This window comes from Rhea americana, unplaced genomic scaffold (assembly GCF_003343005.1).
Source record: "Rhea americana isolate MKP2758 unplaced genomic scaffold, rheAme1 scaffold_402, whole genome shotgun sequence".
Classification (NCBI taxonomy): domain Eukaryota; kingdom Metazoa; phylum Chordata; class Aves; order Rheiformes; family Rheidae; genus Rhea; species Rhea americana.
In genome coordinates, this window is record NW_028186538.1 from 47,344 (window position 1) to 73,029 (window position 25,686).

Below are 25,686 nucleotides of genomic sequence, written 5' to 3' on the forward strand. Positions count from 1 at the left end.
GGGAGGAGCAGGGCGGGCGCCTCGTCGCCCGCCGTGACCCCGCGGCGGCGGCGCGAGCCACCCCGGCGGGGCGCGCGCCACCCTGGCGGGGCGCGCGCGGGCGGCCGCCGCACTGAGACGTGAAGGACGTGACTGGCGGAGGGGTGGGGCTGTTACCGTAATTGCAGACGGAGGCGGTCTACCGCGCTTCTCGCGAGCGGTTGTGTCTGGCAGAGCTCGGCTCCGGCTCTCGCTGCTCAGGACGGGGAGAAACGCCCTCTGCCCTGGCGGTTCCTGTGCTGCCTCTTCGCCTAGCAGAGCAGGTCAAGCCATGCTTCATTCGTCTTGCCTGTGGGGCTGACCAGCTTTGTGTGTCCTACCAGTAAGAATCTTTAAAACAATTTTCTGCTGTGATGTGAGGGGCAGACTTGCATAAGTGGGGGGCTTTGCCCACTCTCAGCCTTCCAGAAAAAATATGCCTTTGGGAAACAGTAACATCCATTTACTTTTCATCATAATTGTCTATTAGCATGTGTGGTTAAAAATCGCCATAAACCACCACCTCAGGCCCTCAGACACCACCTTGTTAAAATCGGTCTATATACACATACCTCCATCTTGCTCATCTGGTTTAATCTGTTAGTAGCTCATGGTAATATGTAAGAATTAAAAAAGCTTTAACCAGAATCAAATGAACTCTATCTCTTTAAACACAGCACAGAAGATGTGATTCATCCTGTCGTGGAAAGGGTGACTTGGCCCCACAGCATGAACCTCTTTAAGCACGAATAAGGAAGTAGTGGGTAAGTTCCTGTGTTAAGCAGTTGTGCAAACCTGGGTTAGCATTGGAAGAGCTGGGCGCATGGTTGCTTAGCACAGGCAAAACCTTTTCATGTATTTCACTTCCAGTACTCAGTATTGAGGTCATAGCCTGCCAAAGGAGGGTACTGCGTAACCATTACAGAAATTCAATTTTCTTCCTGCTCTTGCTAGCTTTGGCCTGCCAGAGGAGGATCACGTTTAACTGGCTGTAGTTCTGATTCCATTGCCAGTGTTTCTTCCAGATTCTATCAAAAATGGACTGTTGCTTTGGCAATATGTGAAACAAAGGGCACAAACCTAGCTGAATCTGTGTGCTTTCATGCTCTTGATATTTTCTCCTTATTCCTCTGGAAACCAATACAGGACACAATACAATGAGGAGGAAATATTAGGTGATTGTTGGTAGCATTGTGGGCGGTGTAAGTGGTGCAACAGCGTTTGTATTATAAAAAGCAGCACCAAGAAACAAGATGCTGTTGGTGTTTAGCCAGTGCCTTTATTGGCCATGTAGCAGTACTTTAGGGCCAGCTGTATGGGTAGGAGGGACATTTGTTATTATGTAGGCTGACCTCCTGTATAGCCAGAGAACTTCCCTTGAATTAATTTAACTAGGGCAGATCTGCTAGAAATCTATCCAACTTTGAATTCCTAGGTTAGAAATAAGTAGTAGTTATCAAATAGAAAACAGGTCTTGCACTTCCATATAGGGATTGCAGTTCAGATTGGAATCCCACTAGGTAGAGTGTTGTACAACCACAAAAGGAAGATAGTCCAGGCTGAGCAATGTGGAGAGCTATGTTCAGTTTCTTATCCATGGAATTTAGAGCATAATGCTGCTCTCTTCAGAGGGTATTGAGAGTATAGATACGCTGAAAAGGTAGCATTGGTAATACCATCTATTTGGGGTACTGTGGTAATAGGAGTCTTAAACCTCCTAAATCTCCTGTATTTGCCCAAGGATATTAAAATCTAAATAAGCTAGACAAAAGATTTATTATCTTCATTTTTTGAGTGAAGAATTCTAAGACTAACCATCTTCACTGAACTCATACCGAAAAAGACCCTTGCAAAAATCAATTTATTTTAATATCCTCCAGACCCTGGTTATAGCCCACTACATATAAAACAACTACCCATTACATGGACATATCACAGACATCTGCCTACCCAGCATGATTTTGACTATTTCCTGGTGCTCTAAACACTAGTTCATGTATCTTAAATTCTAATCTTACTTATTACCGTTCATTCTTAAGTACTTCCTACAAGCTGTCTTGATAGGCCACTAGTCTGAAACAGGAGTGCATTTTTTTCTGTCTCAGCTGCCTAAATGCCAGCCATTTTAGTTAAACATCCATTTCCAAAGACTGCCACAAACTCCCACCCCTACGCAATCGTTACCGTATTTACCAATGCCTTCCATGACCTCATGTCCTCCCACTTACACCGTGCAGTCACTTTCATTCTCCAGGTTTGGCCTCTTCTGTTTTATTAGAAATGGTCCTGCAGTGTGCGCRTCTGCCTGTCTGAAAGGTTTGCCAACTTTCTCCATTCACCTATCTGTCTCTCAAAACTCCTAAGAAAAAATATGCAGTATTTTTGTGCTGTCTACAGTTGCAGATGATGTTTCATACTAACACTTACTATCAATCTCCTATCCCTACTCACGCTCAAAACATTTTAGTGTTATTTCACTACTGGAACTATAACATTGTGCATCACAAGTTACTGGCCTGAACAATGCAGTAAATTCATGCTGCAAGCTTATGTGTAATAAAGGATGATGACTGGTGTCCTCCTGTTATCTGGGTAAACTATCTATAGGGGAAGTTTTGCATTTTCTACTTTTTTTTTTTAACAGTAAGCATGTTAAAACAGCATTAATTATATTATTTGGGAACACTGAACGATACTGATGTTTTGATTTGTGTTTTGTTTTTTTGTTTGTTTTTTTATAACAAGCATGATACCAGCAAGGACCCCCAACTTATTCTGGGCAATAAGCAAAAGAACAAGCCAAAGATCTGCATACTAACTTGAAGCTGAAAGAAGAAAGACTAATGTGACTTTCTTCTTACCAAGAAAGGAACGGCTCTTTTAATCTTGATATAAATACTTTCTTTAATTACAAATACAACTGTAACTAGCAATTCAATCTTTGTAAGTACCATCTTTGAGACAAATACATTTGCTCTATAACAACAGCACTGTGAACTCCCTAGTTATTTCCCCTAACTTTCATATCAAATGCCCTGTTTCTAGAGAAGTAGTCTTGTTTTTCTAAAACCTGTGTTGTTTTTTTTTTTTTTTTAATACCACATCCATTACCGTAAGTGCCAATGCACTGCTGTCAGCACCCTGGGAACAGACAGCATATGCCCTTTCTGTGTGCACAGAACAAGCAGCCAGCATGCCTTCAGTTGTACTGGAATTATCCTGCTGCTTTCAGTATGCTTTCAGAAATGGAAGTTACGTTAGCCCAGCCTCAGTTGAATACTTATGTTTTATTCTTCATACATCATGAAAATTAATTTCAGCCCTGCAGCTGTGGTAGTTTCATAGTATGACTGAGATTAAAAAAGATAGAATACTCTCACCAATTGTTAATGGTAGATAAATGTCCTTATTTTGTCTTGTATAAAGACCAAAGGCGATATAGCTAGATAAATTCTAATTAAGGGTGCAGTCCTGTCACTAACAGTACGTGTGTGCCTATTTTGTGGTATACCAATGGACGACTCTGATAAAGTGCTCCCATGCAGGTGTATTGTATCTCAAGCAGGTTAGTAGATGTGGCTGAATAAAACAGGAAGAGATCAACTAGCTAAGAGGTACGGTTTTGTATAGTGCAGCTGAGTAACACAGTAGCATACATCTGTGTATGTGAATTTTCTCTTCATTCACAATTTAAAATGTGCATAAATCCCCTTAATATTTTTATAATATTTATTTTTATAATATCCTTTGAGTTACTACTTCTGACTTCATCACAACAGGTGTATTGTACTGTTTCACGTTTTCAAACTGCTGACTGCCACACCTTATGAAACCACCGCTCCCTTGGAAACAAATACTGCAAAACATGCATCCTTTCATTCTAAGACATCCTAAACTAAATGTTTTACCAAGTATCCAAAAAAGAACTCAAACCTGTTGTCCAAGAGCACGCGTTTCCAGAACCAGCACTAGCGATCTGTGCTGGTGAGGAAGTTGTCCTGTTACAATCCAACCTCCTGTTTGTTTTGTGTTGTTTTTGTTTTCTCCACAAAAAGTGTTATCTGGACTAAGGCAAGTTGAAGACCTTTGTATATGTTTTTCCCGCAACAGCAAAGAAGCGTTGTCCGCACAAAGACGAAGGGTGAACAGAGAAGCCCGCGCGCCCCGCCGCCGCGTGGGGGAGGGGAGGGGGTCGGGGGAACAATGGTGGCGGGCGCACGGAGCCGCCAACGGCCGCAGGCCCGCGCGCGCCGCCGCGGCCCGGCGACTCCGGCGGGTGCGCTGAGGCGCTGCCTCAGAGGCAAACTGTCTCTAGGGAGACAAGGAAGAGATTAAGCGTCCAAGTGCTTAATCGTTTTCAGAGCGCTAGCAGAAGCGACTAACGGAGTTAATGCCTTGCGCCGAGGCGGTGTCCTCAAGAAGGGACAATCCTTCAGATTGCGCTGTGCTGGCTCTGAGGGATTTCAGGTTGTAAACGGCAAAAGGTGAGCGACAGCAAAAGGAATGAGAGGCGCGTGGCTGGACGTAAGTCCCCGTGTTCTGTATCGGTTGGAAGCCGGCGATGACACGAAACGAAGCCCGAGCGCAGGGGCGCCCTGGGCTGCCGCCGTGCCTGCTACCGGGGCCAGGGACGACGCGCCGCCAGGCGTGACCCGGCCCTTAGCGGGGGGCTGGAGGCAGCGCTGCCTCGCGGCAGCTCCGCAGGGCTCGGCCCGCTCAGCACCGCTGGGCGCCCGGACAGCGCTGTCCGGGGAAGAGCCAACGAAGCGCGGGTGGAGCTCCGGAAGCGCCGCCAACGCGGGCTGCCTCAGAGAGGAGCGCGCCCGCCAGTCCCTGGTCTCGGGGGCCGGCCGGTGCGCTCAGGGACCCGCCGCGCGAGGCGGGGCCCCGGGGATCAGGGCGGACGGCGCCGTGTCCGCTGCCCTGGCGGCCCGCCCGACGAAGGGATGCGGTCGGGATGCCCGCGCCGCCCTCACGCAAGGCTTCGGCAGCGCTCGAGCGCGTCCGCCGGCCCGAACCCCGCCAAGCGGCGGGGCGCCCTAGACCTGCCTGCAGCCGGCTGGCCCGGCTCGAGGCCCCCGTGCCCCCTGCGGCGCTCGACCCCTGCGCTTGCCGAGCACACCGCAGCATCACGCGCGACGGCTGCGCCTCAGTACCTGAGTCACGTTCCGCGCCTCAGCGTCGGGATGCTCGAGAATGCGCCGGACCGCCGCCCGCTCTGCCCGCTGCGCCCGGACGGACCCGCCCCGACCCGTCTGCCGGTGCTCCGCCGGCTGCGGAGCCTTTCGGCTCGGCCGGTCGGCGGGCTGCTCGCCCCTCCCACGTCAGAGCAGCGGCGACGGGTCCTAGCGCCGCCGGGGCGCGCGGTCCCGCCGCTACAGGTTCGCCCGGGCAGGGGCTCCCCGGCCGCGTGCGCCCGGCCGGGGCGGGACGCAGCGCGCGCTCCTGGCGAGTCTGGTGCGTTGTTTCGCGCGCCCGGGGCCGTCCGTGCGGCCCAACGGGGCGGGACCCGCCGAATAACGGGCGTTATGTCTGCGTGCGTTTCCGCAACCGAGGTGTGTGCTCTGTGCCGTCTTACCGGTTTTCTTCATCGTCTTCTCACGTAAGAATGACTTTTATGAGGTTCCTCGTTTTTTTCTTGTTCTCAGTCGTTTTAATTGTGACCTTGTGCCTTCTGAAGATAACTTAGAAGCTTCCCTTCTTGTCCTTTTCCAAGGGGGTGCTGACTGCAAATGCAACTGCTTAAAATGTGACACATTTTACATCCAGATAGAATGATGTCTCTGCACAATCTGCTGTGGGTCTATTGTTATTCATACAAAAGTTGGATTATAAAACTGAACATGCTTTCATATTGGTATTATTTTGCATCCATGCAAGTTGTGGTGTGTTTCTAAACCATGCTACAGAATGTAGCACTTCTTAGGCTACTCGGGGATTAGGAAATTTAGGGCTAGATGCTCCACTTTTTTTGTGCACTTACAATACAATTCAATCTATGTTCGTTGCAATCCTGCCACCTGGATGGAGATACATAGGGGCTGGAACTGTAACTAGTAAAGGATAAGAAAGGATAGTCCTATGAGACTTATGGTGTTGCACTGATTAGTAGCTTTTAGAAGCTATTTGGTGAAATCAGACAGTACAGAGGCAGAGTCAGAAATGATTTGCAATCTACGGAAGTTTTTTTTTCCTGGACAACATATATACTCTGGCTTTGCATTAAGTTTTGCTATAGTATCCCATTTTACAACTGCAATTACACATTGCAGTAATGTGGAAGAGTGAGCAAGGCTGGATGGGTTATTGGGCTATACTGCCAGTCAGTGGCTAGTCTTACTGTTACTGCTATTAGTTATTGCTTACAGTTATTGCAGATAAGTAAAATCATTTGTTATCTGTTTACTGTTACCTCAATCCAAGTCATTCATGTAGAGACCAGATGAAGATATTGCAGAAGAGCAATACTGATTCTTGTGGAGTTTCTGAAGCAAGTGATGCCGTGCCTGAGGCCCAGCAAAACTAGTGCAGTCCAGCAGCTGCAGACTTTTCTGGGTGCCTCTATAGCTTATCTTTGTTCTCCAAAAAGAGGAAATATGATCTTGATTGCTCATCCCTGAGGTCTGGAATTCTTGAGGAGACAGTTTCATTTATCATTGCCTGTGTCCCTGATTACAATTTCTTGAGGGTGACAGTACCTTCCTGCAAAATCTTTTGCCTAATTATTCTACCTTGTGTGAACTGCCACATCATTGACATGTACAATCAATCACCTGCTAGAATTTTTATTTCAAACCTTAGAGATTTGTACTCACTAAGCACACTTTCAAAAAGGACAGAGGTGCCTGGGAAGGGAAAGGGAAAGAGAAGCAGTGAAAGCAAAGCTGGCAAAGTAGATGCCAATGTTGCACCTATATCCTGAAGAATTTATTCTAAAATATCAGTATCTCTTCTAGGTACTTACATGATTTAAGAGGCTAGATAAGGAAGAAGATGTACGCCTAATACATTTAAAAGACTAAAAGGAGAACTGAGGTATCTTCAGATCTGGCAGCATTGCTCCTACCAAATCTTGTGTCCCAGTGTAGATTTGCAGTTCCTCCAGCCTAATCAGGAGAAAGCGACGTGTTCTCTGGTTAGAATTCGATTGTAAGACATTCACATCATCTTAGAGACCCATTTTTGGCTTTTGTTTTTGTTTTTCTGGAGGCAATGTGTCACTGCAGTCTGTTTTTCAGAAGTAGATGTCCAAAGCCATAGACCAGATGCTGAGAAAACTGTGACCAGTGGTCTGTGGTCTCACTTTTGTATCTAATAACTCACTATTTCAGAAGAATGCATTTTCTGAGAGTGATCATAATCACAGAGGCTGACGTGCCAAGGTATGTGACACTTCTCAACATCAGGACCCAGATCATTCGATTTGATTCAGTATTCAACAAGTCACTAGAGTAAGTGAGCAGAACACAAGGTTGCTGTACTTGCAGAAGCCTGAACAAAGTCTGAGTAACCTCAGAAATACTTAGAACTGAGAAGAAGGCACAAAACCCCTAGTTGTTAGGTGGAATTATGTTGCATAAGTTTAAGCACTAAATATATGCTTATATATATGTAATATATATGTATGCAACATATATATGTAGCATATATATATATGTAATATGCTTATGAAAAGAGAGAATTTTTAAATGTAACAAAGAAAACTCAAAACACAGGGACTTGAGGCTTATCTGGCTTGCAAAAAAACTTTGAAAAATCGTTCTTTAAGTTTTTAACTAGATATAAAACAATTTTCTGCAGCTTATTATTGTTCATTTACAGGTATGCCAGCTATTACGGATATTCTCAAAGTATTATTAAGACAAACTCATGAGGAGTCATTAACTAGGAAAATTCTCTTTGTCCAGAGTAGACTGCAGAAGTCTCAGTTTAGTTTCTTGCTAAAGAGGATTCTTAATAAGAAAGAATAATATCGTTGGGTTATATTTAATAGAGGCCATATTCAGCCAGACCTCCACTAGAGTTCTTCACTCAGCACTTCCTTACTGGTTTCCAAATAAATAATGATCCCAGTGTGTTCTTTACTTATATACTTAATTTTACTTTGTCTTTTATATTTTTATTTTCTTTGAAACTCTGATATTCAAGCAATACAAACACATACTGAATCAATATATTTGAAATAATGTAAAATAAAATTTTAAATGCTACTTAAATTCATACAAAATACATTTGTATAACATCAGTGCTAAGATCAAGGGACAGAATATACTTTTTTGCCATGATGTAGACTTGCATATCTAACAAAGATCTATTTTTGTTTCTGTTCCCTTTTAGTCATTACTTATACCATTCACTTCATTGCATATCTTTTCAGTTTTCCTTCCTTCATATCTTTTCTGTATTTCTCAAAAAGATATTCAGTGGTTTTCCTCCTTTCTCATAGGTTCATAGAATCACAGAATGGCTGAGTTTGGAAGGGACCTCTAGTCCAATTTGTGTGCTGTAAGCCTGGTCAACTAGAACAGGTTGATCAGGACCATGTCCAGTTCAGTTTTGACTGTCTTCAAGGATGGAGGCTCGGCAACCTTTCTGGGCAACCAGTTCCAGTATTCAATAATCCTTAAAGTAAAAAAGGTTCTTCTTAGGTTTAAAGGTAAATTCTTATATTTCAATTTATGCCTATTGCCTCTTGTTCTTTCACTGAATACCACTGAGAAGAGTCCAGCTCAGTCTTCTTTAGTACCCTACCCCATCAGGTATTTATAAGCATTGATAAGATTGGCCACTGAGGGTTCTTTCTCAAGGATACAGAGTCCCAGTTCTCTCATCCTCTCTGATTTTGCTGCAAGGACACATTGCTGGCTCGTGTTCAACTTTGGTCTATTTCTTGATATTCCTAGGCTCTTTCCATTAAAAAGTCAGCAAAAACTGTAGTAGAAGGTAGAATCAAATAACTGTTTGTAATTCAGGTCAGTAAGGACAGTAAGAAAATGTTGGAGATTTTTTTTCCTGATCAAGCTTCTGAAGGGGTAGAATGGCTGAAGCGTTGTTACAGGGTGTAAATAGGAAGAGAGTAGCTGCCATTAGGACAAAACTTCACTTACATGGAACTTAGGACTTCCTATGGCAAATGTCTTCCCTAGCACCAACTTAACTATAGAAATACTTCTGTGTATCATAACAGCTGGGTGGCAGATGCTTCCTGTTCCAATTTCGTACTGTACCCTTCACCATTTCTGCAGTTTGTAGGTGAGTCCCAAATGTTGCCATAAAAGTGCTTATAAATGTTTATTCCAGTTAAGCTTTTACAGATACATTATTTTTAAGGCTATTTTTTTCTTGTTTACACTTGAATGGAGTATGTTGTATTAAGACTTACACAGCAATATTTGTAAGAATTTTAACATAACATTGAACATTTTCAAATTATTTCATACAAAGCTGTCTATGCACTGTGCTGTGCTTATGCCTCTGCCTGTGCTTCAAAAGGAAAATCTAGCAGACCACATTATACAAAGAGCTCTTGTAAGATCTTTATTGCAGAAAGGCTAGCGATATTCAGAGCTGAGGTTTCAACAATTTTTAGTTTGTTTCTAAAGCAAATACAAAAATAGTCTTTTTATATGACTCTGAAGATGCAAGTGAGGAATATAAACTGTATATACAAAGATGTTTGTAGTCTTTAAAAATGTAATCCCACAAATGTTGTACGGTTAGACATAGGGAAGATAGACATGGAAACCAAATTCTTCTAGCCTGGATAAAGTTGGAATTTAAATGTCATTCATTTCCTAAATAGCAATAGCCAAATTTCAGAGATGCTCAGGATCAAAAGTTCCTCTGGAATCTTTTGCAAGCAGAGGGCATCCAGCCCTTCTGAAAACTAGGGCACTTTTATTTAGAAGAGCAGATAGTTTTCTTTTTCTTTTTTCTTTTTTCTTTTTGTCAAATAGTATGCTGCATACCAAATACATTCCTTGGGGTTCTGTGAAAACAAGAAGTGTATTCATTGGAAGGTAAGTTTTACTTGGAGGAGAAACTATTCTGAATTAGGTCTTTATGTTTCATCTATGTAAGTTATGTCTGCATTCAGTCAGAGGGGCCTTACATGGTCCTGCCCCTGTAGGTTCTCAGGAACCTCTTCCTGATTGTCTGTGTAAGCATCGTGTGGAATGTGCCATGGCTTTCACGGGGCCTGTGTCTTGAACTACTTTTCCATAGAAACAAGGATGAAGGAGGCAAGATGAGTAGCTGGTGTACTCATGAGTCTTGCCTTGGTATGGAGTTGGGCCACGATGAGTTGGACACAGCCTTCGGATTGGAAACTTGGAAGTGCTTTCAAGCCTAGTAATATATATGTGGCCAGGATGATGCCATTTTCTTTCTTTCTTTGTGAAGCAACTTGTAAATATTGCTGTTTCACAGAACACTGACAGGACCAAAGACTTGGATTCTAAAGCAGAAAGGTGTCTGAAATCTAGCTCTGACCTAAATATTCCTGAAATCATCAGTGTTTGGTAAGAACAGAAAATCTGTTTCTCTCTTCTAAATTCCAGTTGTTCTTTGTTGTTGTTGTTGTTGTTAAAAGGCAAGAAAGTTTCCTTCCATTTTCATCTATGAAACCAGGATATTTTCTTGTTTATTTCAGGTGTATACAGCTTTCTACATTCATCCCCAACTCTGTGTAGACTGCTATCTTCCTGACTCACTCTGTTACATCAAAAATGACCCACTGGATCACTATTGGATCAGAATCCAGCAGTCACTCCTTCGAGGAACCAACATGTTTTAATTATGTGACTGGGGACTGTCTGAAAGTACCGTGGTGATGACAACTAATTTGAGTGAAATGTTGAGGAGGAGAGGGCAGCATTGCAAAAGATCTGCAGCTGATAGGTCAGGCAGCCAGGGGGTAACAGAAGGAAAAGGAGCGTACCGGCAGCTAGTGTGATATACAGATTTAAGCATTCAGCTGCTATGCATAGATTCTGATGAGTGCTTTGACAGGCCCACTGAAGAGAATAGGTTATGCTGGGGTTTGTGTGCTCAAAAGGTTTCAAAAATAATTGAGGCCAGAATTCACTGCTGCATTTTAAACTAGAGGTGATTATATATATAAATTAATTAATTAAATCCCTTTAGTGATTTTAGTATTCTGAAATTATATGTGGATACACTTCATATAGCTAAATGAAACGTGATCTGTTTCCAAAGTCTAATTATTACTTCTGAGTCTAATTTTCAGTAATAGTTACTGATGGAAATAATACCCTCCTTTCTTTAGGCCATGTTGGGTCAAGAAAGGCAGTTCTTTTCTCATGACTTAGGGAAGAAATATATAAGAACTACTGATTATATTCTCATTTCTAAAAATCAGTATTATTCAGCCATAATTATAAGTTATGCAACATTCAGTTTTCTGAAAGGTCTTTCATCTGATGGAGTTTGTACAACCCAGAAATCTGAAAAAGTGAGAGAGCATTACAGGAAGTTTGCCTCATGACTTCCAGACAAACGAGTCATCCAGAGTGACTAAGGGAAAAGCATGCTTTACGTCCTGTTTGTGCGTTACATCTTCCTCAGCGTCACGTAGATGGTTCATTTAGTACACACTGCATCTTAGTTTGGGCACAGGCAAAGTCAGGGAAGAGTATAACCTCTGTTTTAATTTATAGATACTGTGTTTTTTTTTTTTTTTTTTTTTTTTTTTTTTTTTTAAAAAGAATTAAATGCTCTGGTAACAGAAATCATTTTTCTATGCTGCATGTCCTTGTGTTTCTGTTTGCCCGAGCTTATGCGCTACGGGCTTTTTAAAGCTTTTCAAACGATATAATAGGAATTTTGTGAGAATAGGAAGTTTGTTCTCTGTATAACTATTCCTGAGAATTGGGCAAGGACCCTCTCTCTTGTTCTAGAGCAAGGAGAAATTAATTAGTAATCCATAGTCTGATGAATGAATGAATGATGTGGGAAGACTATCAGTGAACAAGAAGATGAGATCTGAGGGGATGAAATAGGTGTTAGCTGTGTTTTGGAAGAAGGGGATAATATTAAAAGCATATAACTGAAATCTGTATGCCCTCACACAATGCAGAGGAAGGACTGCTATCTATTAATGGAGGGATGAAGCGTGGTAAATGAAGGAGAAAGAATACATACAATACTGAATGGCAGAGAAGGAATTCAGTGAAAAGCAGAAACACTGGTTTGTTGAGCTAGAAGGGGAAAAGCGAGGGGACTAAGTGCCGATGCCTAATGAGGCTGGAGCAGGAGGCAGCTCGAAGCCGCTAGCCACTAGGCTGCTGGTCAGCTCGCCCGGGAAGTGGCCGGGCCGGGGCGAGTAAACGTATGGAGGGCGGACTGCGGGCCGGGGAGCGCTGATTGGGCGCGACCGCGGTTGCTATGGAGATGTGTCCTGCTCGGCGCCAGGCGCGGCGGTTCCCAGGGAGACGAGGCCTACAGCCACGAGCAGGCGGAGGTCCGGGTTGGCGCTGGGAGGGGCTAGCCTGGGATCGGCTGCTCCATGGGCGTCCTCTGGAAGGTGCTCTAGGCCCCCTTTCCACTGTAGTGCAGCTTATGCTTCAGAGCCCCCGACATAGCACCACCCCAGGTACTCGTTGTCTTTTGCTCCCTTCTTGCTGATAAGCACCCTCCATCTGCTGCCTCTGAGTCCTAAGTATTATCTTCTGCCATGATGTGCTCCTCTCTACAGCCTTCTTCAGAGGGGCTTGCCCTCAACAATCCTTCTGCCATCTGTTCTTCTATCTCAGAACGTCTGTCCTTCTGCACCCTCCTCCTCCTGGGATCTGCTTCCTGCCTGCTTACACTTGCCCCGGTGATGTTTTCTTTCCCTCCTCCCTGATTCTGCCCTTTCTTTCCCTGCACTTAAATTGTATGACCTTCTAGTGTCACATGGTACCTAATCCCTGGTTTAGCTGCAGTTGTCCCTTCCTGTCTTCCCAGAGGATATCTGTTCTAGGGGAGCCCCTGTTGGTGCTCCTCATGGTATTTTACCCTCTGTCAACTTTCCTGAATACTGGCTAGGGTATGTACCCATCCCCTGGTCCTAGAGTTAATTGTTTCCCACCATATTTGTTTTTTCCTTATGCAGTTCCTGTACCTTCTGCTCTCCTCATCCTCCTGCATAATGGCAAAGCCTGACATCAGGCTATCATGTATCCCCATAGCCTAGTCCACCACATATGTTGCCAGCTGTGCCATCCTGTTTCTGTTTGGCTTTGATCAGGGAGTCCTCTTACATAGATACTCCAGGTTTCTCTTGTATGTGTTTGGTCCTTATCCAGCTTCTGTCGTATTTTGTCTGTTTCTGCGAGAACGTATAATGCATTATGTATGATTGCTGTTTTGTATGTCTAACCTTACTTGTAATTAGCAAAAGAGCTACTAAAAGTAAGGAGAGAGCTAATAAAGTCAGCACATAATTGATTCTAACTTGCATCATTGATTATCATCAGTTTTTTTCTTGGAACTGTGTTGACAGTTTTTCTTTTGTCAACAAAGCTAGGGCACAGAACCATTTACGCTGCAGCTGTGTTGCTGGGTCTATGCTGCTTGTTTTCTTATGACTTTCAGCAGAGTGAAACAGCTGTGAAAATGAATACTAAGGTGGTCTTGGTTGTGTCCATTACTGTTTCATCAATAAAAACAATTGTTACTAAAGATACTTAATTTATATTGGCTGTGTGGCATTTTTTTCATCCTCTTTTCTGTAGCTTTGAAAGGAACAGATGCAGTAATGTCTGTTATGCATATCTTACATTCTTGTTGCACTAAGGATGTGCTTTCATGGAGAGAGAGGGAAGGAGGAGGAGGAGAGAGAGAGAAAAGTACATCTTCTTTATACTTTAAATTAGATTTTTTTAAGGCCTTAAACCCCTTTTGACAAAATAAGGATTGTATGGAAGCTGTTACATTGTGTTGTTTTTCAGTATCTCCATGTTCTCTCTGTTTGAAAAGTGGCTAACTCAAACATGGCATCTAATTTCTTGTTGCTGAAGTAGGGTTTTAGTAATAACAGCTGTGAAATCTCTACTGAACCAGATGTGCCAATATCTGATAACACACAATAGCATTCAGTTGTCTGGTTTTTGCAACAGAGCCATCGTATTTGGTAAAAACTTTTCAGAAGCTAATGTAAATCCTGTTGGGCCCGTGTGCAGGGGAATGGGAGTACTTATCAATCACCTTTTTCTGGATTTGCTTGAGGTAAATTATAGGAGTGTAATGGGTATCTTTATTGCCTAGGTAGTACAGGTAAGCTGTGCTGAATGGTGATGTCTCGTATACATATTTGCTGTTTTATAGGTCATCTTTTAATGTAATCAGATTTATTTATTTTTATTCTTTCTTTGACTCTTAAGACGTCGCACAGATGAGCGCAACTTACAGTTAAGATTACATTCCATTATGGGACTGTGTGTGTGGATCATCTTGGAAAGATAACATATTTCCATCCTTGCTCATTTGTGTTTGTATATGAAATGAATGAATTTTGTTATATGTAACCCACACATCCATCAGGGATACCACTTTTAATTTACTAATACAGTTAAATATTTGGGAAAATTTTATAGGAAAATGCATGGTACCTTTTTAATTTTAAGAYAGTTGTAGAGAGAGGTTGCACTATTAATATCTCATTTTCTAATTACTTCTTTAAAAAAAAAAACTTCAGTTTGATAATTTCAAGGCTGGCTAGTAGGCTGGAAGTGTGATCTTATTTTTGTTTTGTTACACAAAGGTCTTGTATGACAGTGTTTCTGAGTTTTATTTATGAAGCAGGTATCAGTTTTGTTTTGTTTTTAAAAGTACTTATGAAATTGTTTTGATGCTGTATTGGGTATAGACTGAAGAAAGTTTCTGTCAGTGTCTTTAGAAATAGAGTTCAGAAACAATCTCATAAGAACTTAATGACAACATTTTATATCTTTATGAACAGAGAAAAAACAAATGTTAGATTTAGTTAATATTTTTAACCGTGGTAGCTGTCAGATGCCTTAGGAGCAACAATACCTGAAAGGAAGCCAAGTGTTGTGTGTTACAGGCAAAGAGGCAATACTGCTTGTGTATATCCAGTATGGTGACTTTTACACAAAATACATATTTCTGCTTACCTAAATGAAAAAGATATTATTTATACTATTTTCATACCTTATTTCAATTTGAAGATTACCAATAACAAGCATAATCTGAAGAGAATGCATACCTTCATTGCTTTAAGGATAAACGTAACAATGGGATCTGGGCAAGCAGAATTAACAGACCACTAGACCACTGTGTCCTCTAGCAGTGCGTGTTATTTAGTGTGCCTGAGAAAAACATGGTTGACTTTTATTATGCCTGCCATTTCGAACTATCAGAGACTCGTTTTCTGACCCTCTAGAATTCGTTTTGTCTAGTCTGTGAGAAAAATGATGTTCAAGTAATGGCATTCTTTTACGGGAGAGATGCTGCATCACATTTGCTGATCTGGAAATCTCTTGCACCTAAAGAGATTAAAGAGCCACTGTTTGAAAGGCACGCTTGTCTGATTTGTTGTTCTCTGTATCCTTGTGCTTATCCAGACAGGATTATCTATAACTGCTGACACAGACTAATACTGTGCTATGAGAGAAGCTATATTGACTCCAGAGATTTGGGAAAATGCGCTGAGCAGAGATTACTTTTTTTTCTTTTATTTTTTCCTATTTGGGATTTTTTTCTCTCTCAATCAACATGTGTATGGTGCCTCTTAGAATCAACGGTTATTCTTCTACATAGTTTATAATTAGATATGAGGCAGATGTGGATAATAAGTAATAGGTGGATATGAAGCCAATAAAGGAACACGTGATCTCCATATGTTGTTTATTTGCTTTTTAATTTTAAAGATGCAGTTAATATGTTACTGAAATACAGCCGTTCCTCGTACCTGTTGGCTTTCTGACAAGTGACTTTGAGATGGATTTGACCGAAGACAGAACAAGGAACTTTGTAGTCCATGGTTAGGAAGTGATGGGAAGGGGAGACAGGGAAGTGTGTCAAGATAATTACGGGAAGAGAAGACAAATAGGACAGAGAAATTAAAATTTTAATGGATAGATCAAATGCAGTATGAAACAAAGAAGGATTGTGATTTGACTAACTTTTTCATAAATGTCTTCAAGAGAAGAGAAATATGTATGCAATTTACAGCTCTCCTCTTTTGGGAGTATACTGCTCTAAGATTCTCAGTGGAAAGCATAGGGTTTCTCTGAGTGACTAAATCTTTTTATGCTTCTGTTTTCCATCTGTATAAAAGGGCAAATAATATTTTCCTACATTGTAGTTTAGTGGCAATTAGTAATTAGATTGGGAAATTTTATCCCTTGATAATGCAGGACATAAATAAGAAAGAATTCTGCCTCTAGAAATGACTATTAACTAATGTTCCAGGAAATTTTAAAACTTAAATTTTAAAATGTATTGATAATCAATTATGCTATACTGTAGGTTGGGAGTGAGAACACGTTTGATTTTTCATTATTATCGGTCTTAACTGTCTTCTATCATCTTTTGTTTTAGATTTATAACAGCATAACAAATGGAAAAGGAACTAAATGAGCTACCTAAGTGGAATGAAAAAGAATGGAAAGAACTACAGGCTTGCAAATTCTCTTGTCAAAAGACAACACTGCAGGATGTCAGAAAACAACTCCAAGACATGCATAAAAAATTTAACAAATTAAAAGAAGATTTTGTCTACAATCTGAGAATTTTAGAAGAGAGAGATAAAGAGTTAGAACGCTATGATATCGTGGTCACTCATCTGAAAACTTCTGAAAATGCTAAAAAGACAGAGATTAGTGATCTTAGAATACAGCTAGATAAACTGGAGCAAGCACTTGTGAAGGAAAGAAAAAAACGAGAGGAACTTCATTATCACTGTCAACAAAACTTTGAAGACCATAAATTAGAGCTGGAACAGTTTTGCAGGTGGGATGCAACTTCCTTAGAATGGTATGTAGGAAGTGAGAAACCTAGCTTCTCTAGGATTTGGATTGGGATAAAGCAGTAACATCATTTATAGTAGAGAGCACTTTGAGCATGGACTTCTTTGCAGGACCAGGATTTACAGCTTATCTAACCAATTAAAAGATCAAGGTAGCCAAAGTACTACACTTGCTTAATTTGGCCGTTCTCATAGATTTTTATTTCTCTATCTATACTTGTAAACCTTGGAAGAAGTATAAATGCTTATTTCTTGAGGTTTTTCTAAATCTTATTTCTTTTCTAATAGAACTACTGTCTTCAGATATGATAGTATCTTTGAAATTATTTTCTCTTTAATTTGTCTCTGTGAGAAAATGTTCTCGTTCAGATTGCATTTATAATATAGAGGTGGCTGGATTAGTTATAAATAACTTTTCAGTTATTAGAAGTGGTCTGGACATGTTAGAATTTCTCACAGGCAACTGATTGATGTTACCAGTGTTGTGGAGCATATGCAAACTCTTAAGGCCAATGCAGAAACTGTATGTGGAATATATCCTTTGGGGATGGGAGGAGGAGTGTGAAGCTCTTTCACTCAGCATTGCCTCTTTACTAGGCTGAGCTGGACTCTGATTCCTGGGTTATACAGCAAGTATTTTTCTACACCTTCCTTTTTTGTCCCACAGCTGTCTAGGACAAGGCAGATCAGAAGTACCTGTCTGGACTGCATTGAGACAGCACTTCTGTTATACTTTATTTATGTACTTAACACTTGACTATGGGATTCAGATCGATGTAGCTGATGTGTAAATTTAAAAGCAAAATGAAGCAGGGTATGAAAGTGAGTATGCGCTTAGTTATTTATGACTATCCAGTTCTGGTTTGCAATTGTATCTATGTAGTTATTATATTATAAACCTTACCTAAGCAAATGCAGCAGTCATTCAGCTATATAAAATAGCTATAATATAGAGTTCTAAGTAATCAGAAGATTGCAGAACTGCTGAATATCAGTCCAAGTCTGTTTAGCTATTAATGTCTGCACCAAGCCTGTTGAGTCTTGAAGGGATGTGCCCAAAGTTTGGAAAGATTCATGCTATTGTTGCTGAATTCACTGGTCGCAGTAGCAGTATCAGCTCTTTGAATTTGTTTGAAATGCTGGTCTTACTGTATTGCAGAGAGTTGTTTCCTTGATAGCACATAAAAACATTTGGGGCAGGGGGTATGGAGCCACTTCTGTTTTTAAATGTAAGAAGATACGTCTGAAAGCTTAGATTTCTGCTGAGCACCTATTACTTTGCTTTTTATTCTTATGCAACACAAACTTTGTGGTGGAGGGGGAGATATCTCTTGTATTTAAGTGCAAGTTTTGCCCTACTTTTCAATGGATCATCAATATTTCATATGCAGCAGTAACTGTTGAAGTGTTTGGGGGAGGAGAGAAATGACATATACTGATGTAACTGGTTTCAGTTGATCATTGAGAGAATTGTTTCAGATAACTGAACGATTTTTTTGTTTATTAAAATCATAATCAAGGGATTTGAGGCTTTTTATTTTTACCTTTTTTTTTAATAAGCTTGCATTTCAAGACAGATTATTTAAAAATTCATTATGTATCATCAGGGACCTGTTTTTTGTTTGTTTGTTTGTCCATTTTTTTAAAAACAGATCCTTCATATTCTCTTAATCAGTCTCCAGGTTTATAAAGATTAAAGGAAAAATAAAGCCCCGAAATCCAAATGTAGATGCTTTTACAATGTGTTTCCTGTTTCATGAAAGCAGTTGATATAAAATATGGTCCAAGTAGGCTAAGCCAATACAGTGGTCATCAATATATCAAAAAGCTTAGCTATTAACACCATGACTATACAACTTTTCTTTTTGCTAATTCTTGGCTTCTCTTACTTTGTTATAAAGGTCTTTCTAGAATCAATGGCTGATATAAAGAAAAGGGGAAAAATTGCTACCTGCCTTAACTTGCATATAGTTAGTTACTACTGCGTTATTGGAGTGTTATGCCAAATCAGTTACTGCACGTAACAGTGTACCTGTTTCTACCTGGTTTTGATTAGATATTGTTTTTCATTTGTAAAGCTGGATGCTCAGTAACAACTGGGAAGAAAATAAAAAATAAAAAATAAAAACCCTTGTAACTCTGAAGTTCATCTTTCCATTTCTATTTGGAAGATTTTTTTTTTCTGTAATAGTTACAAATACAAATGGATAGGTTTATGGCACTTCCCCCTCTTTCTGGCTTTTTATGCAGCACTTCTCAGCAACGAAAGTTAAGCATTATTAGTAAGAATCATCATCCGTAAATTCCAACTCTGTTACTTGTTTATGCCTCAGTTCTGATGCCTGTATTTTTTTCCATTGCACTTTGCAAAATGCCTCATTGCATACTTCTCCTTTTGTCCCACTTACTTTTCTCTGCAGATTCTGTATTTCTAGTGCTTTTAGCCATGAATTGGATCAAATGGCATTCTTCCCTTATGTTTTTTTAAATACTTCAAGTTCTGTTGTAACTTGCTGGCTACACAAAAGTATAATTTCAGTTTCTGTTCTAAGGTTGCCAAGATAATGGCTTTATCTGAAGTTTGCTTTAAAAGCTATCCTTTGTATTAATGCAAAATTGTAAACAGGTGGTTAAATATTTCTCAGAATATTTCTTGATATATTAAACCAGAAAAGACAAATGTCATTAGTCTCTTCTCCCCTTCCCCCCAAACATCCTGTTCGTTCTTATTTCCATTTACTGGGAAAAGACATCCCTAGAATGAAATGGTGTAATTGTAGCATGAGCCGCTAGAAATGAATGATGCAATGACAGAGAAAACGAAGTCTGGAAAGTCTATAAGCAAAAATCCATTTAGAATGATTTAACGTGTAATGTAAACACTTGGACCAGACTTTCAGGGAACAGATGTTTTTATAGAATTATGTAAATAAATATACCTGATACAAGCTCTTGAGTAACAAATTTCAGAAACACAGATTATAACAAAAAGGAAGAGGCAGTTGTGATCCCAATTGCTGCACTACAAGAGAGATTCAAAGTACTTAACCCTCGAACAAGGTCATCTGGTTCTTGTTCTGCATCGATACACCTGACATCTTTTCAACAATATCTGGTTACATATTGAAGATTACTAGTGTCTACAAATATTAACTTATCCAGGTCTCTAGAAGGCTTGAATACAATATATACTTTGGGGAGAAGTAGAAGGAATAGGCAGTTCAATTGGCAGACTGCCATATATTTGAATTCAGAACCACTGGTATATGACTATATTTTGCTCAGGTTCCAAAGTAAAAGATCAAGTATTCCTCAGTCTCCCCTGTACTCAGAAACTTGATCTCTAATAAGCTGGTAGGCTTTTTATTACTAACTGAAGAAATGTCACAGGAAGAGGTGATTTTTATTTTCATGTTCTAAGGGACCTTCTAATGATTAATGGCTCTGACCTCTTTTGTGGCTTATAAACTTGGGTTATGAATATAGAATTTGCATTGTAGCTAACTGGTGCAGTGCATATAGTCTGCTTACAAATTTGAATAACTTATTTAAAATCAACTTGAACTGTCTCTTGCTAATAGCAGTATGTGAAATAGTCACCTAAATTAAAGTGAAAAAGTAATGACTTGCTGGACTCTTGCTATATCAGTTATAGAAAAGCTTCTAGATGTTATATTGCTAAAGAACAAGGGAGAAAGATGGGCATGTTGTTCATACCTGTTATTAGCTTCTTATTTTTAAAAAAATGAGAAAGAGTTGGAGATGGACTTTTCATCAGAACCAAAAGTTTGATTTTCTTTTTGCAAGCAGTGAAACCTCTCATATTCAAGAAAGGGAAGAGAATGATGCATTTCAAACGACTTTCAGAGAGAAATTATATCCCGAATGTACATATTCATACAGCTTGATACATATTCATGGCGCTTGAAGGCTTATAAACAAAGTTAGAAACTATCTGCCCTGCAGAGTGATAATGTAACTCTACTGGCAGTGGAGGTTGTGTTAGGACAAGTTCTGTTCAAGTCTGCTCCTGCCAGTCTTGCATATTGCCATGCTGACCTTTTCTGTATGCTCACTAACATAAACTCCTTCCCTATCTTGACTGTAGCCAGATTTTTGTGTCTAAAATGCTCTACCAGTAGGTTTCACAGCAGATGATAGTATTGAGGACAAGCCAGAAAAAGCTTTTCTGGGAAGTCATTATGGCCAGAATCTATGAAGATAGRCAGAAATACTTGGGTCTTTTCTTTCCTTCCCTTCTCCCTACCTTTTAACCTGTAATTAGTCCAGATTATTTTGTACTTAAGTGATTTCTGATGAATCCCTGTTGGTCAATAAATAAAGGGGGCACAAACAAATGCATCTCTAACACAATGTGAGGTCCAAAAACTTTTTTAAAAAAAAATCATTCTATTGCTTGCCAGAATGCAGCTTTACTCAGAAGAGCACTCAAGAATCACACAGTGTGACAAATTCAGCAAACTCCAAGGTTGATGCTGCAACTAGTAGATTGTACAGGATCTCTAGAGGTATTGCCAGAGACATAGCAGTGAGATTGAAGAGCAGGTACTATCTTTTGACTTTGGTAATATGTATTGCTCCAGAACTGTTGGAGGGCAGAGGGTAAGGGAAAGACGTGGAGAATGACTTGAATCGTGGAATGCAGTTAAGTTGGATTCCTAGAGAGCTTCACCAATGAACAGTCTCTATGATGGGCTGAGGGGGAGACCATAAGAGAGTGGAATAAGTCTGCGTTGAAGAGGGTGTCTAGTAAGAGTGTTGTTCAAACCTTAGTGAAATCCAATAGCTGTGAGTTACAGTGACATGCCGAAGTTGAAACAATATTCTTTGTTTTTTCATAAGGGAAATGAATAATGAACTGATTTACCAAGGGCTGTGATATACTCTGCATTGCTTGACCTTTTTAAATTGAGACTGAACATCTTGGGAAAAAAAACAGTAAAAGTTTATATACTATGTTGAAAAGGAGATTGAGCAATTAGACCATAATGGATCATGTTATTTTAAAAGGTTTGTTCACTTATGTGCATGATAATTTTAAAATAGTGATTTCTAATAATCTATAGTAAAGGGAAGGTTTGTTTGTTTTTTAATGGTAACTGTTCTTTTATGAACTTACTTATTGCATCTTACAAACTTACCAATTATATGTTACCATTGGAAAGACTTCCCCCCACACACACAATATGTGCCTCTCTTGGAGACAATCTTTAACGTAAAGTTGTTTTATTTTTGTTTATAGCTCTAAGAACAGCAACATAAGTCATCAGTGTGAGGACTATGTGAGCCTGAAACATGACATGGAAAGAAGACTCCAGGAACTGGAAGGAGAGCTTGCTGGTCAGAAACAGGTATTAAAAAAAAAAAAAAAAAAAAAAAAAAAAGCAGAAGCAATGCTGTGTTAGGGCGCCACCTAGCAATCTATCCTTCCTTATTAGAATATTCTGGTTTAAAATAGTTGTATAAGCTTTTATTTTTGCCTTTTTATTTAAATTAACAAGATGTATGATGACAGTTTAGAAAACGCTTCAGACTTCTAGGTATTATTTAGTGCTTGTGTAGTAGCTATTGCTTTACTTATCTGGCAGCTGCCACTTGTGAGGAACTGTTAAGAATGTGTTTAGTAATCTGAGATTGCGTAAGATTCTTTTAAGTATGTAGACAGCACAGTGCTAAGTTTGTTAACCTTGAAACTTCAGCGAAGGTCAACATCTAGAAAGCAGAGGCAGCTTTAGGCCGTATGGGTAGATAAATATACTTTGTGTGTCATATTCCTGTTCACAATTTTTTTTGTTTTGTTTTRTTTGCCCTTCTGCCTCTTACGTTGCTATCATCTTGTCATAAAAGGATAGTCTGATGAACTGACAGGGAAGTCTGAGCTTCAATTGTGATACCTGGGGGGAGAGGAGGCATTCTACAACCTTTATAGTGTAAAAACGTGAAAGAGCAACGGAAATTTCCCCCCTTATTTTTATATAAAAATATATTTATGATACTAAAATTATTTTTTTATGTTTTTACATGTCTGTGTTAATCATTACAATTAGAATGATTAATTTTTGGTTTATCATCCAAACCAGTATATATAATATACATTGGAGAGGTAGGAGATACTGCTATGCAATCAGAACTTGAACCTACTCAGGCAAACCTCCTTGCCCTCAAAATGGTAGTCCTGCTGAAACAGCCCATCTTCATCTAGGAGTCTGCCACCCATTTGATTCCCAATGGTAGTTTATGAACCTGCCTTAGGGAGTATGAGCACTGTTCACTTGGAAAACACTAGATAATTGGCTTAATTTAGAAGTTATCTTTGTGTGTGTGTGTGTGTGTGGTTAAATTAAAATAATAAAACTGATTATCTACTGTTCCCTGAGTATAACGGCACATCATCTAATGCACACTATTTATAGTTACTTTTTTTTGCCATTCCCCTTAATCTAACACACTATATTACATCAGCTAGTCAAAATCTGCTCTTTTGACCTCTTGTCCTCTTGCTTTTAARTCTCGATCCTAAATCATCAATTGCAATCCTGGAAGTAGTAGCTCACAAACACTTTTTCTAAATACTTTACCATTTCAACAGCTGTACAAGCAATACACGAGAAAGTCTTTCCCATAGCTTCCTCTCTCTCAGCAGACCTCTTGTCAATTTGCTGTCTCAAATATGAAAATACAGTGGTATTTTTCAGGCCTTTTTTTCTTTCCTAGTAGATCTGCAAGTATTCTCTGTAAGAGTCTTGATTGCAGCCAAAATTTTCCCTACTAAGGACAGTGGATTGTCTAGCTTAATTTGAACAAAAAGCTTAGACTTGGGTTTATAAATTTCTATGATGTACTTTTGCTGTCTTTCTTGTGTGGTTTGTCAGTGACCATTTTTTGTGCTTTAGTACTGTTTTTATCATCATCCTGCAAAAGTTCTGCAAAAATAGGAGAAAATGGTGAAAGGGTTATCATCACTGATTTCATACACACACACACACATATACTGGTGTGGTTTTTAATAAAATGAGTGTCCTTATAAGAAAATAGATGGCCCAATTGGTTGTAATAGATCGTACATTTAAAAAAAATCTATATTTCTTTATTTATGTGCTTGCAGTATGTACTGCTCTTGTTGGCTTAATTTTAACTTCTTTTAAGACTTGTTATTTTATATTTAAAATCTTGAAATTTGACAAAAAGGGCTGAAACAACCTCATTCTGTTTCTTTTTGTGGAGTTCAAGATAGCCCAATCCCATCTGCTATCTGCAGATGATATGGCTTGTTTCTGAATAATGTACTAGTTTAAAAACAAACAAAAAAAAATGCTCTTAGTACTGGGGAGAAGTTATACTTCCCTGCTCATCTGCAAGTTAAAGAAAAATTGCAAACTCTAAGATGGCTGTTTAGCAATTGAGCTTTAAAGCCTGTAAGATTTTCTTTCAAATATTTTTTTTCCTTATAGTTATGGAATCTGAGCTTATTTTGCAGAGAAGGCCATTCTGCTGATGTATTTTTTTTTTTAATTCTCTTTTTCTGTACAAGTCATATTAGGGGAACTAGCATAGAAGGGATGATAGATTTCATTCAGGGTGTTCTGATCTTTATTAGAACAGAGAAAAATAATGCAATGATTTTAAAAAATAAAAAAGTAACAGTATAGCATTTCTGCATCAGTATTACTGTATTAGCATTACCTATCTGTTGCTCCCATTTTAGAAACAGCTAGCTGAATTTGTTATGGAAATAAAAAAGCGGGAAACCGAGTTTCAACAGCAGACAAACAAAGTGGGTAACTTAGTTCTATCTAATGAAGTTAAATTATTTTTAAGTTGTTTATTCTCAGAGTGAATGAGTTTAATGTAATCTCAAGTGGTTTTTATTGCACTAAAATTAATACCATTCAAGTTGTTGAATACTTTAAATATAAATTTTGTTTGTTTGTTTTCCCTGGAGTTGTTGTTAATATTTCAACTGTGTAATGGCTCTGGACATCTTTAGAATGAAGTTTTATCAGGGACTAATTAGAATTCTTGAGTCTTATTCTCTTGGGTTTTATTTAGGTTAAACTGCAGACCAAAGAACTGGAGGTACTGAAAGAGCCTGGAATGAAAGCTGTAGCATCACTGCAAAGAGCAGGAACAATTAATTTGAAACTGGAAAAAGAGATGAAATTCAAGGATTTTGTAGCTGTGAAAGATGCTCGGTATTGTACAAATTTGATTATGATCAGAATAAACTGCCTTTCAACTTTGTTCTTCTTCACATACTCTTTAATAATAGCAGTAGTTTCAAATGCGTACGAACTGATTCATTTAGTAATATCCACTGTTGCAACAAAAAGAAATAATCCTTGGTAGGAAATATTTGCTAAGTAGCATGGATTTCAGATAAGTTCTAATGCCTTCTGTCTGGATGTAACCTCTCTCACTTTTAAAATAAAATTTTATCTTAAAAGTTCTAATGGTTCAATACTGCCTTCTGACTTTACTTAAAGAAAAAAGGAAAGGAAAGGAAAGGAAAGGAAAGGAAAGGAAAGGAAAGGAAAGGAAAGGAAAGGAAAGGAAAGGAAAGGAAAGGAAAGGAAAGGGGAAAGGAAAGGGGAAAGGAAAGGGGAAAGGAAAGGGGAAAGGAAAGGGGAAAGGAAAGGGGAAAGGAGAGGGGAAAG

The 25,686-nt window shown here is 39.5% G+C and overlaps 2 protein-coding genes across 6 annotated transcripts in view; both read left to right on the plus strand.

Moving 5' to 3' along the window:
• The window catches only part of CSNK1D (casein kinase 1 delta), a 42,115-nt gene extending 39,110 nt beyond the window's left edge, over nt 1-3,005 (plus strand). For all 3 annotated transcript variants that reach the window (XM_085314362.1, XM_085314367.1, XM_085314366.1), the window contains 2 exons: nt 696-782; nt 2,764-3,005. In XM_085314362.1, the coding sequence (XP_085170488.1) occupies nt 696-771 (76 nt within the window). In that variant the 3' untranslated portion in view covers nt 772-782; nt 2,764-3,005. The remainder of the gene's footprint in view (nt 1-695; nt 783-2,763) is intronic.
• A 2,406-nt stretch (nt 3,006-5,411) lies between these two features.
• CCDC57 (coiled-coil domain containing 57) overlaps nt 5,412-25,686 on the plus strand; it is a 47,498-nt gene continuing 27,223 nt past the window's right edge. Inside the window, exons 1-5 of one of the 3 annotated variants that reach the window (XM_085314358.1) lie at nt 5,412-5,620; nt 16,585-17,019; nt 22,275-22,383; nt 24,738-24,806; nt 25,082-25,224. In XM_085314358.1, the coding sequence (XP_085170484.1) occupies nt 16,604-17,019; nt 22,275-22,383; nt 24,738-24,806; nt 25,082-25,224 (737 nt within the window). In that variant the 5' untranslated portion in view covers nt 5,412-5,620; nt 16,585-16,603. The remainder of the gene's footprint in view (nt 5,621-16,584; nt 17,020-22,274; nt 22,384-24,737; nt 24,807-25,081; nt 25,225-25,686) is intronic. The other 2 variants (XM_085314359.1, XM_085314360.1) reach the window with 2 other exon arrangements.